The following is a 15,335-nucleotide window of genomic DNA, read 5'->3' as shown; positions in this document are numbered from 1 at the left end:
TCATTGGGCTGTGGGAACGCTCTTACCTTTAATGTCATTGAAGAGATCCAATACTTCTTCCTTTATGATATAAACTTGCCATTGGATAACAGCATATCAGCCCCTGCTTTCGCTTTCCTCCACGTCCTTCTGCTTGGTGATTACGGGTGTGAAATGTTTGTTCAATACCTGGCCCATTTCTCCTGTCTCCAAGCAAAATGTTACTCATCGGTCTTTGAGTAGTCCCACCTGCTCCAATTTTATCCTGTCGTTTTAATGTATAGTGAAAATGCCTTGGGATTACCTATTTGTACACGCTAGGGAAATTTAGTGGGCCTTTTTGGCCCACCTGATTCTTTGCTGGGGTTGCCTCCTGCTTACTTTGTATTCTTCAAAGTCCCTGTCCAACTTCAGCTTCGTAACTTTACATGTGTTCCCAGAAGGAGCAACTTCCCCAGGGCAATTTTGTTGGATCGTCGTTTTCAGAAACAGAAAATACAAACTCGTGTCAATTTTTCTTATTTAATGGAAAACAAATTACGTGCCTAATATACTTTTTTTCAAGTACAGACGAAGATTCAGGTATAATATATCTTCCACATAATCAGTGTAATTTCTACGCGGGTAACCTTGGAATAACCTGGGACAGTATACACTATATAAACTATTCCAACCAAAGATATTTATTTTAAATACATTAATTTGCATGGTATATATTATTGAAACTATTTTAATTCCTTGCGGAAGAATCCTTGTTGATCGTACAATATCTTACAGTACATGACACACATACATACTGGTCAAGGCCTAATATTATAGTTCGTGGTTGCTTGCAAATGTAATATAAATTCGATTAATTTCAATATATCAGTGGTGGTGGTGAACGAAAGACATACTCATGCTGTGCAGACCAGCAAGCCATAAATGAAAAACAGAAGAAAATAGGTTAATACAACTTGCATGTTTTTTTTTAGCAGTCACATATTATTGCACCGAAATACAATGTTTGTCCATTCAAGATGAGAACCTAACCTAGTTCAAAATGTGTATTTAAAAAAATCGTAAATATTCGCAACTTCAGTTGTCGGCATGACACTCCTTTGAATGCCATACGAATTACTTCACTGCGCCGGTATTCGGAACGTCCGAATCATTGAAAGGTAATGTATCATGACAAGGCTTAAGAAACAAAAAATCACTCTTCGATGACTCTGGAGATAAGCAGACAGTATAATTATAGCCATCGTTTTGACCAACATCCGAATAATTGAAATAATTATTTGTAGGCACACTTGAGGCAGCAGGTCTTTCTGAACCATGTCTAAGCTTCAACACCACCAGGAAAATTATGATGACAAGAAACACAAAGGAAGTTGATCCTAAAGCGATGATTAAGTAGTGATTCACTGGTGAAAATTGGGTGGAACTCCTGTCGTTATCTGTTCGTTTGAAAGTTTTTTCAGTGACATTGGATAAAATTGAAAATGTAACTGTGACCGTACTGGAGAGGATCGGCTCACCATTGTCTTTTACGCAGATGAGCAGTCTATCCGAACTTACGTCTTCCTTTCTTAAACTTCGCGTTGCTCTTATTTCTCCAGTGAGAAGATCCAACGTAAACAGACTGGGGTCACTGGCTTCCAAAATTTGATAACGCAGACGAGAGTTCTGACCGGAATCTGCGTCTGTCGCGATTACTTTTGTGATCACATATTCTGGAAATGTTAACTGTGGGTCTATCTCCACAGATGCAGTGCTTTTCCATGTTAAAGGTGAAATGATAACGGGAGCGTTATCATTTTGGTCCAAGATAATAATATTCACGATAACTGCGGAACTTAGTGGAGGAGTTCCACCATCCTGGGCTTGAAGTTTGATCTGGAAATGCTTCCGTTCTTCATAGTCAAAGGAGTGCAATGCGTAAATAATGCCATTTCTTGAGTTAATAGTAACATACGGAGATGCGGAAACCCCTTGCATGTGATTCTCAAGAATAGAGTAGGAGACTTCCCCGTTCTGATTTAAGTCTGGATCTGAAGCCGTTACAGTAAATATGGAAGCGCCCGGTGTATTGTTCTCCGCTACGTACGCACTATAGGCAGATTGGGTAAAACTTGGGATGTTATCATTTATATCAGATATGGAAACAAAAACTGTTTTATTTGTGGAAAGTGGAGGAGAGCCGCCATCCCAGGCTGAAATAGTGATGTTGTATATCGGGACAATTTCGCGATTCAAAACACCATTCGTGACTAATTTGTAGTTTGTCCTCGAAGTCTTAACCAATTTAAATGGAAGATGCTCTGGAACCTGACATTGAACCTCCCCATATTCGCCAGAATCTAAATCTGTTACGCTAATCATTGATGTCACTGTACCGACAGGGGCATCTTCATGCACTACGCCAGTCATCACAGTCACCTCAATTGTGGGAACGTTATCATTCGTATCTAGTAATTCGACTATAACTTTGGCATTTCCAGTCATGCCCGCTGAACCATTGTCTACAACTTGTACATCAAGTTCGTACATATTTGTTTCTTCATAATCGAATGCACCCTGAACTCTAATCTCCCCAGTTATCTGGTCTAATTTAAACAACTCGCGTATATTTTGGGGCACATAACTTGTGAAAGAATATGTTAGCTCTGCGTTCACCCCTTCATCCAAATCAACAGCGTTAATTCTGGTTAATAATGTGCCTACTGCGACGTTTTCAACTACGTGCACACGATAAACTTCACGGTCAAAAATGGGCGCATTATCATTGACGTCTGCCACAGCAATGTTTATTTGAGTTGTGCCTGATCTTTGAGGGATGCCACCATCAATTGCGGTCAGTATCAAATGATAGGTCGACTGTTGCTCACGATCTAAGCTTTTCTCTAATACCAGCAAGGCATCTTTGCTCCCATCTGTTCTCGTCTGCATCTTGAGACCGAAGTGTTCATTTGAACTAACACGGTAGATGCTGATTGTGTTTGTGCCCACGTCAGGGTCGTACGCGCTCTCGAGGGGAAAGCGCGCTCCTGTCGCAACCAATTCATTCATCTGCAAGGAAAATGCTGCTTTCGGAAATACGGGTGAATTGTCATTTATATCTAGGATCTCCACTGCAATCTGATGCATTTCAAAAGGACCGTCGAGGATTATCTGGTAATTCAGGATACAGACAAAGCTTTGCTTACATATTTCTTCCCTATCAATTCTTTCATTCACAAATAAAATGCCATTCTTCTGATTTACCTCCATATATTTCTTGCTTCCTTCACAGACAAGCCGAAACATTCGTGCCGATAATTCCCAAACGTTCAGTTTCAAATCCTCGGCTATATTTCCCACAGTTGTTCCAGGCGCCTGCTCCTCGGTAATCGAATAGTCAATTTGCCCCGAAACCAGGCCCAATGTTAAAAGCAGGAAGAAATTGCAAATTGCAAGCGCCATTGTTCTCAGCAGAATTCACTGTAAAGCGTCCAAGAATATTACCCAAGCGTTATAATCAACATCACCTGCGCTAGCACCATTCGTCGTATTTTTCCCTAAGTATTGAGCTGCGAAAAGCAAAGATCAAACCGGAGTTGCTTTGCTACATACGGCCGTTCAACACAAACCCAGACGCCGTCCGTCTCTTTGCTTCTGTTCTGCGTTCCACTGAAGGGGCGGGTGGATCTCTGGCAACACATCGGCTGCTTATTGGTAGACAGCGACACGATGAGCCTCAACCAATAATTGCAGCAGCCGCTCTTAAAGCGAGACTGCTCCAACATCTTTAGGCACAGATATAAATATTTGTGGACAACTGGAAATTCCGTCTACAGCGCGCGTGGAACAATAGTTATTTTCCTGCCCTAATTACAAAATCAGGATAATATACTGTTAAAATAACCATTCAGATATCACTCGCAATAATTCAAAGGGTCAGCCAAACGTTCTGCCTCAAATTTAAGTGTTTTAGAAAGAACTGCAGACGCTGGAAAATTCGAAGGTAGACAAAATGCTGGAGAAACTCAGCGGGTGAGGCAGCGTCCATGCCTCTCATTTAACGTGAAATACGCTTCTTTAAAGTTGTTTCTGTCAAATTATTCTGCAGATTGTCCGTAACGAATGGAGGCGGGAGAAGACAATAACCCATTACTTTTAACCACAGGACATGAGCAGATTTGACATTTAAAACAAAACAATTATGTGAACCTATCGCACAACCCACCAACCAAAATCACGAGGTAACCATTTGCTGATTATACTTGTTTAAAGTGCGATAAACAATTATACGAGAGCATAATACACCTTTGGAGATTCGGCTCTGTAGAATACTTTAGATGTTGACATGAATTTGTGATGAATTGACGAATATTTTTCTCCTTCAGTGCATCAATAAAATAATTAATACTTCGTAAGTCCTACTGCTGGTGCTACAGAACAAAAACAATCTGCTTGTACCAATCCACAAACATTATTTTAGTGTTCCGGTAACATTTCACTGATGTTGAATAATAATAATAATAATAATAATAATAATAATAATAATAATAATAATAATAATAATAATAATAATAATAATAATAATAATAATAATAATAATAATAATAATAATAATAATAACAACTTTATTTATAAAGCGCTTTAAACAACCACAGTTGGCACAAAGTGCTGTACACGAGAACTCATGGACAAAAATTTATTACAAACCATTAAAAACCGTAAAACGAAGGACTAAAAACAGTAAAAATTAAAAGACATTAAAAGCACTAACAAAACAGGAGCAATGTCTCAGCCAGTGTCGAAAGCCAGAGAATAAAAATGAGTTTTTAGGGAGGATTTGAAGATGGACAGTGAGGGGGCCTGTCTGATGTGCAACGGCAAGGTGTTCCAGAGTGCCGGAGCAGCAACAGAAAAGGCTCTATCCCCTCTGAGCTTCCGCTTAGACCTTGGTACCTCAAGGAGCAGCTGATCAGCTGACCTGAGGCACCGGGCAGGAGCATATAGGTGGAGCAGCTCAGAGAGGTAAGGCGGGGCGAGCCCATTCAACGATTTGAAAACAAATAAAATAATTTTAAAATGAACTCGAAAGTGCACTGGGAGCCAGTGAAGGGAGGCCAAAATTGGCGTAATGTGCTCCCTCTTTCGAGTTCCGGTTAAAAGGCGAACGGCAGCATTTTGAACCAGCTGGAGACGAGCCAATGAAGCTCGTGCGACTCCAGAGTAGCACGGGGCGACTTGACGCAAGAGTTAACCAGAGTTTAACATAGTGGGAACCTCGTCCGATAACAGTACGGCATTCGTGGACCACCGTGGCGCTAACGGCAGGTAATCGTGTAACTTGGTGACTCGGGAGAAAATTCAAGCAAGTTGAATTTCTCCAAGAGTGACTTGTACACTTGTGGTTGAGCATTGCAACATTATATGAACGTAGTGGCCAGTGCGATATCCGTGCGATATCCGTAATAACTCTTGCGGTTACCGTGGGAACTCCTGCGAACGGTGAACCCGGAAGCTGGACAGAGGGGACAGAAGGTGAGTAAAAATTGTCTTCTGTGGGATTGAATTTAAAAAATAAAGATTTGCATCCGCATATGGACATCAACTTATACATGAGTTATGTTAATGAGATTCAAGAAAATAACTAAAACTTTAAAAGGGACTTTAAAAGGGACTTTACTGAAAGGTCCCGCATTTTTATGGTCCGTGAGAAATTTTTCACATGTACTTCTTTGAGAGATACAGCTCGGAGTCCTCGCCGACTAGCGATCGATGCCTTTCCGAAGCAGGGTCCGGAACGCTACCAATCAATGTTCTCCAGAGACCCGTGTAAGGAGTGAACTGCACATGCTGGTTTAAACCGAAGTCAGACACAAAAAGCTGGAGTAACTCAGCGAGTCAAGCAGCATCTCTGGAGAAAAATAGCTGATGTTTCGGGACGAGACACATCTTCAGACTCAATTCCGATTAGGATGTCTGAAGAAGGATTCCGATTCGAATCGCCACCTATTCTTTTTCTCCAGAGATGCTGCCTGACCCGCTGACTTACTCCAGCTTTTTATGTTTTTCTTCCCAGATCTGACTTACCTGCTGAGTTACACCAACATGTTGTGTCCTTTTGTGTGTATTAACCAGCATCTGCAGTTCCTTTAGACATTACCTAACTTCAGATTTTAGAGATATAGCGCGGAAACAGGCCCTTCGGCCCACCGAGTCCGCGCCGACCACCTATTCTTATCCGGCTTCAGAACGGTTCTTCCTTCCATTCGTTTGGGCACTGACCCGACCTACCAACCTACCTCAATGCGGACATTGGACTTTTCCCCCCTGGAACTGTCCTGAAAACATATATTCTGAACTCTGGTATTTTCCTCTTCGCTCTACCTGGTGTTCTTGTGCATGTGTCGGAAGGAACAGCAGATGCCGGTTTAAAGAGAATGCTGGAGTAACTCGACGGTTCAAAATGCTGGAGTAACTCAACGGGACATGCAGCATCTCTAAAGAGAAGGAACGGGTGACGTTTCGGGTCGAGGCCCTTCTTCAGACTGTACGTGGCTTGGTTATATTCATGTATAGCATTATCTGATATGATTGTATAGCACGCAAACAAAAGTTTATTCCCTGCATAGAATCATACAGCGTAGAAACAGGCCCTTCGACCCAACTTGCCCACACCGACCAATATGTCCCATCTACACTAGTCCCACTTGCCCGCGTTTGGCCCATAACCATCTAAACCTATCCTATCCATGCTTCAGTCTAATGCGTCTTAAACATTGCGACAGTACCTGCCTCAACTACCTTAACGGATAGCTCATTCCATACACCCACCACCCTTTGCGTAACATAGTTACCCCTTAGGCTCTCATTAAATCATTCCCCCCGAACCTAAACCTGTATCTGCTGGTTCTCGATATGAGACAATAATAACAAACAACCAGAAAGCGGGTTAGGACATCAACGGGGAGATCCTGGATAAACCCAAGGTAGCCACAAAATGGAGGAACTCAGCGCAACAGGCAGCATCTCTGGGGAGAAGGAATGGGTGACATTTCGGGTCGAGACCCTTCTGATATGCTGCCTGTCCCGCTGAGCTACATGTTGTGTCTATCTTCGTTTTAATCCAGCATCTGCAGTTCCTTCCTGGCCGAACCCGATTGAAAGATGAGAGGCTGGACGAGACTCTGAAGAAGGGTCTCGAACCGAAACGTCACACATTCCTTCTCTCCAGAGATGCTGCCCGTCCCGCTGTGTTACTCCAGCATTTCGTGTCTATCTTCCGTATGCTCTGTGATGGTCATCTCGGAGTCAAGTGGCAACTCTGGTCTGTAGACACGAGGAACTGCAGATGCAGGAATCACGAGCAAAACACAGAGCGTTGGACGAGCCTGACCCTTTGAGTTCCTCCATCACTTTGTGTTGAAGTCAGGTCTGGACATTGCTTGGCTCAGTCTCAGGCGCCGGCTAACTAGGAAGGTCGAGTCAAAGTCCAGCACTAACACTCAAGAAATAACGTTTGCGGCCTGATGTTCCCAATATTTAATTGAAATCATTAATAAAGTAAATAAATAGATACCGGTCTAATCAGTATCTACGGGATTGGACAGGCTAGATGCAGGAAGAATGTTCCCGATGTTGGGGGAGTCCAGAACCAGGGTCCCAGTTTTACAGTCTACCGTGGGAACTCTTTAACTCAGTAAAGTAAGTAAAGTAAAGTAGCCTTTATTGTCATATCAGCGCACAGGCAGCAGTTGATTGTTGCTCTATTCAGTTTCCCAGAGGGTCGGGACGGGACTGGAGTTGGAAGGGAAAGGTGGGGGGGGGGGGGGGGGGGGGGGGGGGGGGGGGGGGGGGGAGACAGATGGGGGTGTCTTCATTTACTGGCGGCGGGTGTCTGTCACTGAAACAGGCAGGTGAGATTTCACATCCACCTTGTGTGTGCCTCTCTCTCTCTCCCTCCCTCCCTCTGCCTCTGTGAGTGTACGTCTCTTTCTCCCCCTCTTCCACACACAGTAAGACCGATGTACTGTGCTCAGTCCATCTGTGTCTCCCACATACACAGTAAAACATGTCTCCAAATGAGCCAATTCAACCAAGGGAGGATATTTATAGTGTGTGAAAAAAAAGTGACATCATTTGTGCCACGTGATGATTTAACAACACTTCACAATGTTCATTCAAGATTTAACGGGAAAGCTCGGGAGACGGACAAGTCACTCGCACAAATAACAGAAATGCCGAGTACCGTGGGAACTCTTTATCTACCCCCCGTTATATCGTGTGATATCGTGCTAGACCACGACCACTTCACTCTGGTTACATCTTGCGTCAAGTCGCCCCGTGAAAAAGCCGCATTACAGTAATCCAGCCTAGATGTAATAAAGGCATGGATTACTGTTTCAAAATGCTGCCGCTCGAGGATGGGCTTCACCTTTGCCAGCTTCCTTAGGTGAAATAAGTTGGACTTAACCACCGCGCCTATTTGTTTATCTAGTTTAAGATCACCGTCCATCCTAAAACCCAGGTTTAAAACTGTTGGCTTTACGGACAATGCCAGTGGACCCAAGTCAACAAAGGGAGGTTCACGGCAGCCATTGGGGCCAAACAAAATCACCTCTGTCTTATTTTCATTAAGTCCCAGAATGTTTAAGGCCATCCAGGACTTAATGTCCTCAAGACAAGACAGAAGTGATTTTAGAGAATAGTCGTCTTCTTTCCTGAGTGGCATATATAACTGGCTATCATCTGCGTAAAAGTGAAAGGAGTTGCCATGCCTTCTTAAAATTGATCCCAGAGGAAGTAGGTATAGAGAGAAGAGCAGGGGCCCTAAAATTGAGCCCTGTGGAACCCCATATGCCAAGGGAGTGGAGGAGGATTCAAAGCCAGCAAGGCTTACACGCATGGTTCTGTCTGCCAGATAGGACCTGAACCATCCCAGGGCACTACCACAAATGCCCACTTGGCGCTGTAATAGGGAAATTAAAATTCCATGGTCCACTGTATCGAAGGCGGCAGATAGGTCCAGCAAGACAAGACCCACATAATTACCGGAGTCGTTTGCCAGGAGGATGTCGTTAAAAACCCTTAGCAGAGCCGACTCTGTGCTATGCATAGCTTTGAATCCAGACTGGAAAACCTCCCGAATATTGTGCTCATCCAGGAAGAGTTTCAGCTGAGCATAAACTACTTTCTCCATGATTTTAGAGATAAATGGCAACTTGGAGATCGGCCTAAAATTGGCCAGAACAGTTTGATCCAGGCCGGGTTTCTTAAATAGTGGTTGCACTACTGCATGTTTAAAATTCACGGGGACAACCCCAGAACACAAGCTACTGTTAATGATGGCGAGAACCGACTGCCCTATACTCGGGAAAACCTCTTTAAAAAGAAGAGGAGGGACAGCATCACAAGGGGAACCCGACGGCTTAATATGGCTAACCACATCCTCTAGACCCGACAATGTCAGAGTAATGGGAGTAACAGGTTGGTAGCTGCGTAACTGGTTATGCATGATCACATTGTCTTGTATAGCAATAGCTATGCTTTCTAGGCCTACTTATAATTGAGTAGCCAGTTAGAATTTAATAACAGCAGCATTTGGGATGAAATGTCAATAAAGTTCCGCAAGGATCGCTTGTTTAAAGTAAGACACTTGTTGATGAATGTGACAGATTGAGTCATTGTGGAGTTTAATCTGCGCAGAGGATTGAAGATGATGGCTTTTGTCTTTCGCTGTTTGCCTGGAAAAAGTGAAACGTACAATAAACGGTCATATCATTTAGATACAGCACTGGTGTTACGCGAGGTGGTAAGTAAACGGAGTTTGGTGTCATTACCAACAAAAATAACTGCCAGAGGAACTCAACGGATCATGCACAAATGGAGGGGAGTGGGGAGTCCTGAATTGTCAACATTTCCTGTCAAGGTACTGATGCAGGACTGAGAGTACTGACGGACGATGGCTGGCAAAAAGGGGATCGAGGAGGGTGCGGCAGAGGCCGTTAGGTGATAGGTGGACCGAGGAGCATTGGGGGAAAGTAGACAAAGGAGCAGGTGGGGGGACGGTGAGTGCTGGAGTTGGGAGCCAGGGGCAAGTCGATATTAGATGTAGGCAGAGAGGGACAAAGGCAGATTGAACCCGGTGAGGAAAGTTGAGAGGAGTGCAACGGTAGTCGTGAGGTTCGGGGGGACAAGCACTCCCAACACAGCAATGCATGATTAAATAATGCCACACACGATTACTGTATTCCTATCGTTGTGGCCAGTCACTACGCCTACAATTTGTGCATTATTTCTCTAATGAGGGCTTGCACGACCTCCTGTGGAATAAACAAACACAAGCATACTTTCAACAATAATGTTGTAAGCTAACAGTAAATAGAAGTGAATGGATTTTAGAGAAATGTTCGGAAATATGTATTTGTCTTGCGATCTTTAACGATGATTACCTAACTACGCGCTGATTGCACTTGAAAGCTAGAGGCGGAATCGGAACATCACAATAGTCTATGCTCAGTCCGCGAATTCTCAATACACAATACTGTTCCATACAAGTAAACGAAATGAATCTCTATTCCAGCCTGCAGGTGCAATCAACAGATAATTAGAACATCATAATGAAAAATCTCCAAACCACTACAAATAAATATTTCCTGTTATCTCTGTAAAACCTATTCATTGTATTTACTCTTAACTTGTAACAGCATTATTGACAATATATTTGGGTGACGTTGCTGCAATGTTCCTCATATTTGCCTCGTGAATATGAGTTACTTTTACGTGCCCCATGATCTCTCATAGAAAAAAGATCGGAACTTGACATTACGCTCCACTCATGCACTAAGTGAACTGACGCGCAAGTCCTATTATATACATAGCATTCTCGTGCCAATTGCGAAGATCTTTGCAGCAATCTCCAAATAAACAATGTAATAATGGAATCATTAAGGGAAATATAAATGATCGAAATCGAGCAGATTTGTTCAAGCAGTTACACGAACGATGTAATATAAAATGAGTGGGAGCTTCTACTTCTTCTTGCGTATGGCGTGCACAGCCAAAAAGTTGTAGGACAACTTGTTCTATTTGATCTTATTTGATTGTGCACGGGGTTGATTCCATTCGTCGAAACGGGGCGGACCACGTGAAGGTTGCAATCTTCCACCTCAGTGGGAGCTAATGGAGCAGTTTCCAACGCAACTACGCTGATGGCTGTAAATGTGACATGACTATGGAGGGATCTGAAAATATAAATGAAATGACATTTATATAACCATTATATCGTCTCAATATAACAAGCATAAAACATAAACGGCATGGATTTGCAAGCAAAGAGGCTTCAATAAAGGGAATATGGTGAGTATTAACATCAGGATGCCTATGATTTAGATTAACTCAATTTTACGCAGAGCAGAGTGAGGGAGGCCGGTTGGCATAACAACCAGGAAGTAACAAATCGGAAAGAATGTTGCTGCAATCACTAAGATGTGGGGCAAACCCTAATCAAACAACGTGAAGAGGTATGGAACAACCCGTCTTAAGACCTGGAGATCCCAGCGCAACCGTGTGCCATACATGCACCAACCTTGCGGAAGTCGTGTTCAGGTTATAGACAGTGAACAGAATAAGAGATTGAATGTCAAGAAATGGCGCTTGTGCAGCAAATAAATTCGAAGGTAGACGCAAATGCTGGAGCGACACAGCGGGACAGGCAGCATCTCTGGAGACAAGGAATTGGTGACGTTTCGGGTCGAGACCCTTCTTCAGACTGATGTCAGGGGCGTGGGCGAGACAGAGATAGAATGTACTCGGGGACAGTAAGACTGGTGGGAGAGCTGGGAAGGGAATGGAGAGAGAGGGGAAACAAGGGCTATTTGAAGTTAGAGAAGTCAATGTTCATACCGCTGGGATGTAAGCTACCCAAGCGGAATATGCTCCTCCAATTTACACTAGGCCTCACTCTGACAATGGAGGAGGCCCTGGGCAGAAAGGTCAGATTGGGAATGGGAGGAGTTAATTTGCTGAGCAACCGGTAGATCAGGTAGGTTAAGGTTAATTCGAAGGCCACTCTCATTTTAGACAATAGACAATAGGTGCAGGAGTACGCCATTTGGCCCTTCGAGCCAGCACCGTCAATCACTGTAATCTACAATCAGTAACCCGTTCCTGCCTTCCCCCATATCCCTTAACTCCGCCATCTTTAAGAGCTCTATCTAACTCTCTCTTGAAAACATCCAGAGAATTGGCCTCCATTGCCTTCTGAGGCAGAGAATTCCACAGATTCACAACCTTCTGGGTGAAAACGTTTTTCCTCATCTCCGTTCAGAATGGCCTACACCTTATTCTTAAACTGTGGCCACTGATTCTGGACTCCCCCAACATCGGGAATATGTTTCCTGCCCCTAGCGTGTCCACTCCCTTAATAATCTTAAATGTTTCAATAACCTTCCTTTCATCCTTCTAAATTCCAGTGTATACAAGCACAGTCGCTCCATTCTCTCCACATATGACAGTCCGTCCATCCCGGGAATTAACCTCGTGAATCTACGCTGCACTCCCTCAAGAGCAAGAATGCCCTTCTTCAAATTTTGAGACTAAAACTGCACGCAATACTCCAGGTGTGGTCTCGCCAGGGCCGTGTACAACTGCAGGACCATTTTGCTCCTATACTCAACTCCTCTTGTTATGAAGGCCAACATGTCATTAGCTTTATTCACTTGCCTGCTGTACCTGCATGCTTATTTTCAGTGACTCGTGAACAAGGACCCCCCATATCTCGTTGTACCTCACCTTTTCCCAAATACACCATTCAGATAATAATCTGCCTTCCTGTTTTTGCCAACAAAGTGGATAACCTCACATTTACCCACATTAAAGTGCATCTGCCCACTCACCCAACCTGTCCAAGTCACCCTGCATCCTCATAGCAACCTCCTCATAATTCGCACTGCCACCCAGCTTTATGTCATCTGCAAATTTGCTAACGTTAATTTTAATCCCTTCATCTAAATCATGAATGTATATTGTAAATAGCTGCGATCACAGCACCGAGCCTTGCGGTACCCCACTGGTCACTGCCTGCAATTCTGAAAGGGAGCCCTTAATCCCTACTCTTTGGTACACAAAAATGCTGGAGAAACTCAGCGGGTGCAGCAGCATCTATGGAGCGAAGGAAATAGGCAACGTTTCGGGCCGAAACCCTTCTTCAGACTGATGTGATTCATGTGATGTGAATCAGACTGACCTAATTCAAGAGTTCTCCCGAGTTTCCCCTGATTCAAATATTAGACCACTTTTAAGGAATGTCAAAACTGTAATGTGGGAAAACCTTTAACCAATTTATACTGGACAAGAAATAACAATGAGATATAAGGTTGCTGTATGAGTAAATGATTTGGGAATACATGTTGCTCAAAGGTTAAAGTTAATATAACATGTCCATCTTTTAAGCTTTTCAAGGTTCATTTTACGCAAGCTGGGCGTCACTGGCATGACTAACATTCTTGCCGTGTCAGGTTTCACGTTATTTCAATTTCAAACTCAGTCTTTTCTTACACATGCAAAATGAGGTCACATGGAGCATTGGGCCCATGATGTCTCCCAGGGAGCAATTCTATTAAAGACCTAAATGGTTGCAGATATTAGAATATGAAACCGCAAGTAAACTGCTGGAGGACCTCAGTGAATCGGCCAGCATCTGTGAAGGGAAATACATAGTTGGTTTTTGATCCTTCATATAGTATGAGCGGCCACTAAGTGTTTCTGACGAAGGACTCGTGTTTGTGATAGCGAGTCTGGATAAGAACGCAGTCTGAACGCAGTCCGGAATTGGCGGCGCTGTGAAACGGCTGCGGCTCGCCTGCAGTCTGTCTGTTTTTACTTTTTGTGTTGTCTTTTTTGTCTTGTTCAGTTACACTTTTGGTAATTAGGTTGTGTTATGTGTGTGTGTGCGTGTGTGTGTGGGGGGGGGGGGGGGGGGGGGAGGTGAAACCGGGCTTTCTGTCTCTCCCTTCGGGGGAATGCGACTTTCTTGTCGTATCCCCCTTCTCTTCCCCCGTCTGAGCTGAGGCCTAATGGCGGAGCTAGCGGCCTCCAACCTGCGACCGACCTCGAGGATCCGGAGGTAGAGCCAGCCAGGACTCTCCAACGCGAGGCTGGTCGTCTTCGAGCTGCGGCGGCGTTCGGGCTGCGGCACGATTCGGCGCTCCCGTGAGAGTGGACGGCGCGGGGCTGAGACACTCCTGTGAGGGCGGCCTGGCTCCCGGCTGGATGGCGCTCCCGTGTGGGCGGCCCGGTGCGGGGCTGAGACGCTCCCGTGTGGGCGGCCCGGTGCGGGGCGGAGACGGTGCTCCGGTGGCTGAGGCGGCGGCGACCTGAATCCGGGGCTCGGCCGCGGGCCAGTGGATGACATCGTCGGGAGCTCGCGGGTCACAGGTTGATGCCTGTTTTCCGGAGCTCCCGTGGCAACAACTGCGTCCGCTGGACTGGAGGGCGGCAGCTTCGACCACCCCCGGGCCGCGGAGCTTGATCCGCGGGACTGACTTACCATCGCCCGGTGGGGTATCGCCTCAGCGCAGAGGGAGAAGAGGAGGGAAGAGACATCAACCCTAAGACTTTTGCCTCCATCACAGTGAGGAGGTGCTTGGTGAACTCGCTGTGGTGGATGTTAACTTGTGTTTATTGTGTGTTGTTTATTATTACATGTATGGCTGCAGGCAACGACATTTCGTTCAGACCGAAAGGGCTGAATGACAAATAAAGGGTTCAATTCAAATTAAATTCAAAATAGATGAACAGAGGAACAGTACAAAATGTAGGGAACATCGAGAATAGGTTTCACAGAAATCCGTGTTAGAGAAGTAGTGGAGGACATTATCAACGTGGATATACCTTGAAGAGGCTTCGCAGAAGAGTACTGAAATGAAGACACAAGAGACTGCGGTTGACTGGAGCAACAGGCAGTCTGATTGAACAACCTAGCAGGTCGAACAGTATCTGTGGAAGAAAATGGACTGCCGATGATTCGAGTCGGGACGCTTTATCAGTATCAAGAGGAGCCCAGATGAAGGACCCCAACGAAACGCTATACCAATTCCTCGGAAGGTGTTCAAACAGCTGTTCCTCCGGCAGTATGTGCATTGCTAAACAATTCTATGAGCAGTATTCCATCGTCTCCTTATTTTCTGTAGCCCTGCAGGTAAATCTATGGAGTATATCCATCAATTCCATTCTGCTCAATTTCATCCATTAATCTACACAACCTCTGATTTGCAGTTGCCACTTAACTGACCATCACATTCGTTGAGGTGTGTGTGTGTGTGTGTGGGGGGGGACCACATCATGTCGAGGAATGTCTCACAGATATGTCGTGCAAGTTC

At 44.6% G+C, this 15,335-nt stretch overlaps 1 protein-coding gene across 1 annotated transcript; it reads right to left on the bottom strand.

Moving 5' to 3' along the window:
• Positions 1-487: 487 nt before the first annotated feature.
• Positions 488-3,602, bottom strand: LOC116978581 (protocadherin gamma-A7-like). The gene has a single exon (XM_033029815.1). It carries the CDS (start codon positions 3,421-3,423, stop codon positions 1,096-1,098), a length of 2,328 nt encoding a protein of 775 aa, XP_032885706.1. The 5' UTR covers positions 3,424-3,602; the 3' UTR covers positions 488-1,095.
• Positions 3,603-15,335: the final 11,733 nt, after the last annotated feature.

The sequence above is a fragment of the Amblyraja radiata genome, chromosome 11 (genome assembly GCF_010909765.2).
Source record: "Amblyraja radiata isolate CabotCenter1 chromosome 11, sAmbRad1.1.pri, whole genome shotgun sequence".
Taxonomy (NCBI): Eukaryota; Metazoa; Chordata; class Chondrichthyes; order Rajiformes; family Rajidae; genus Amblyraja; species Amblyraja radiata.
The sequence above is the reverse complement of the archived record's forward strand: the minus strand, read 5'-3'. Positions and strand labels throughout refer to the sequence as shown.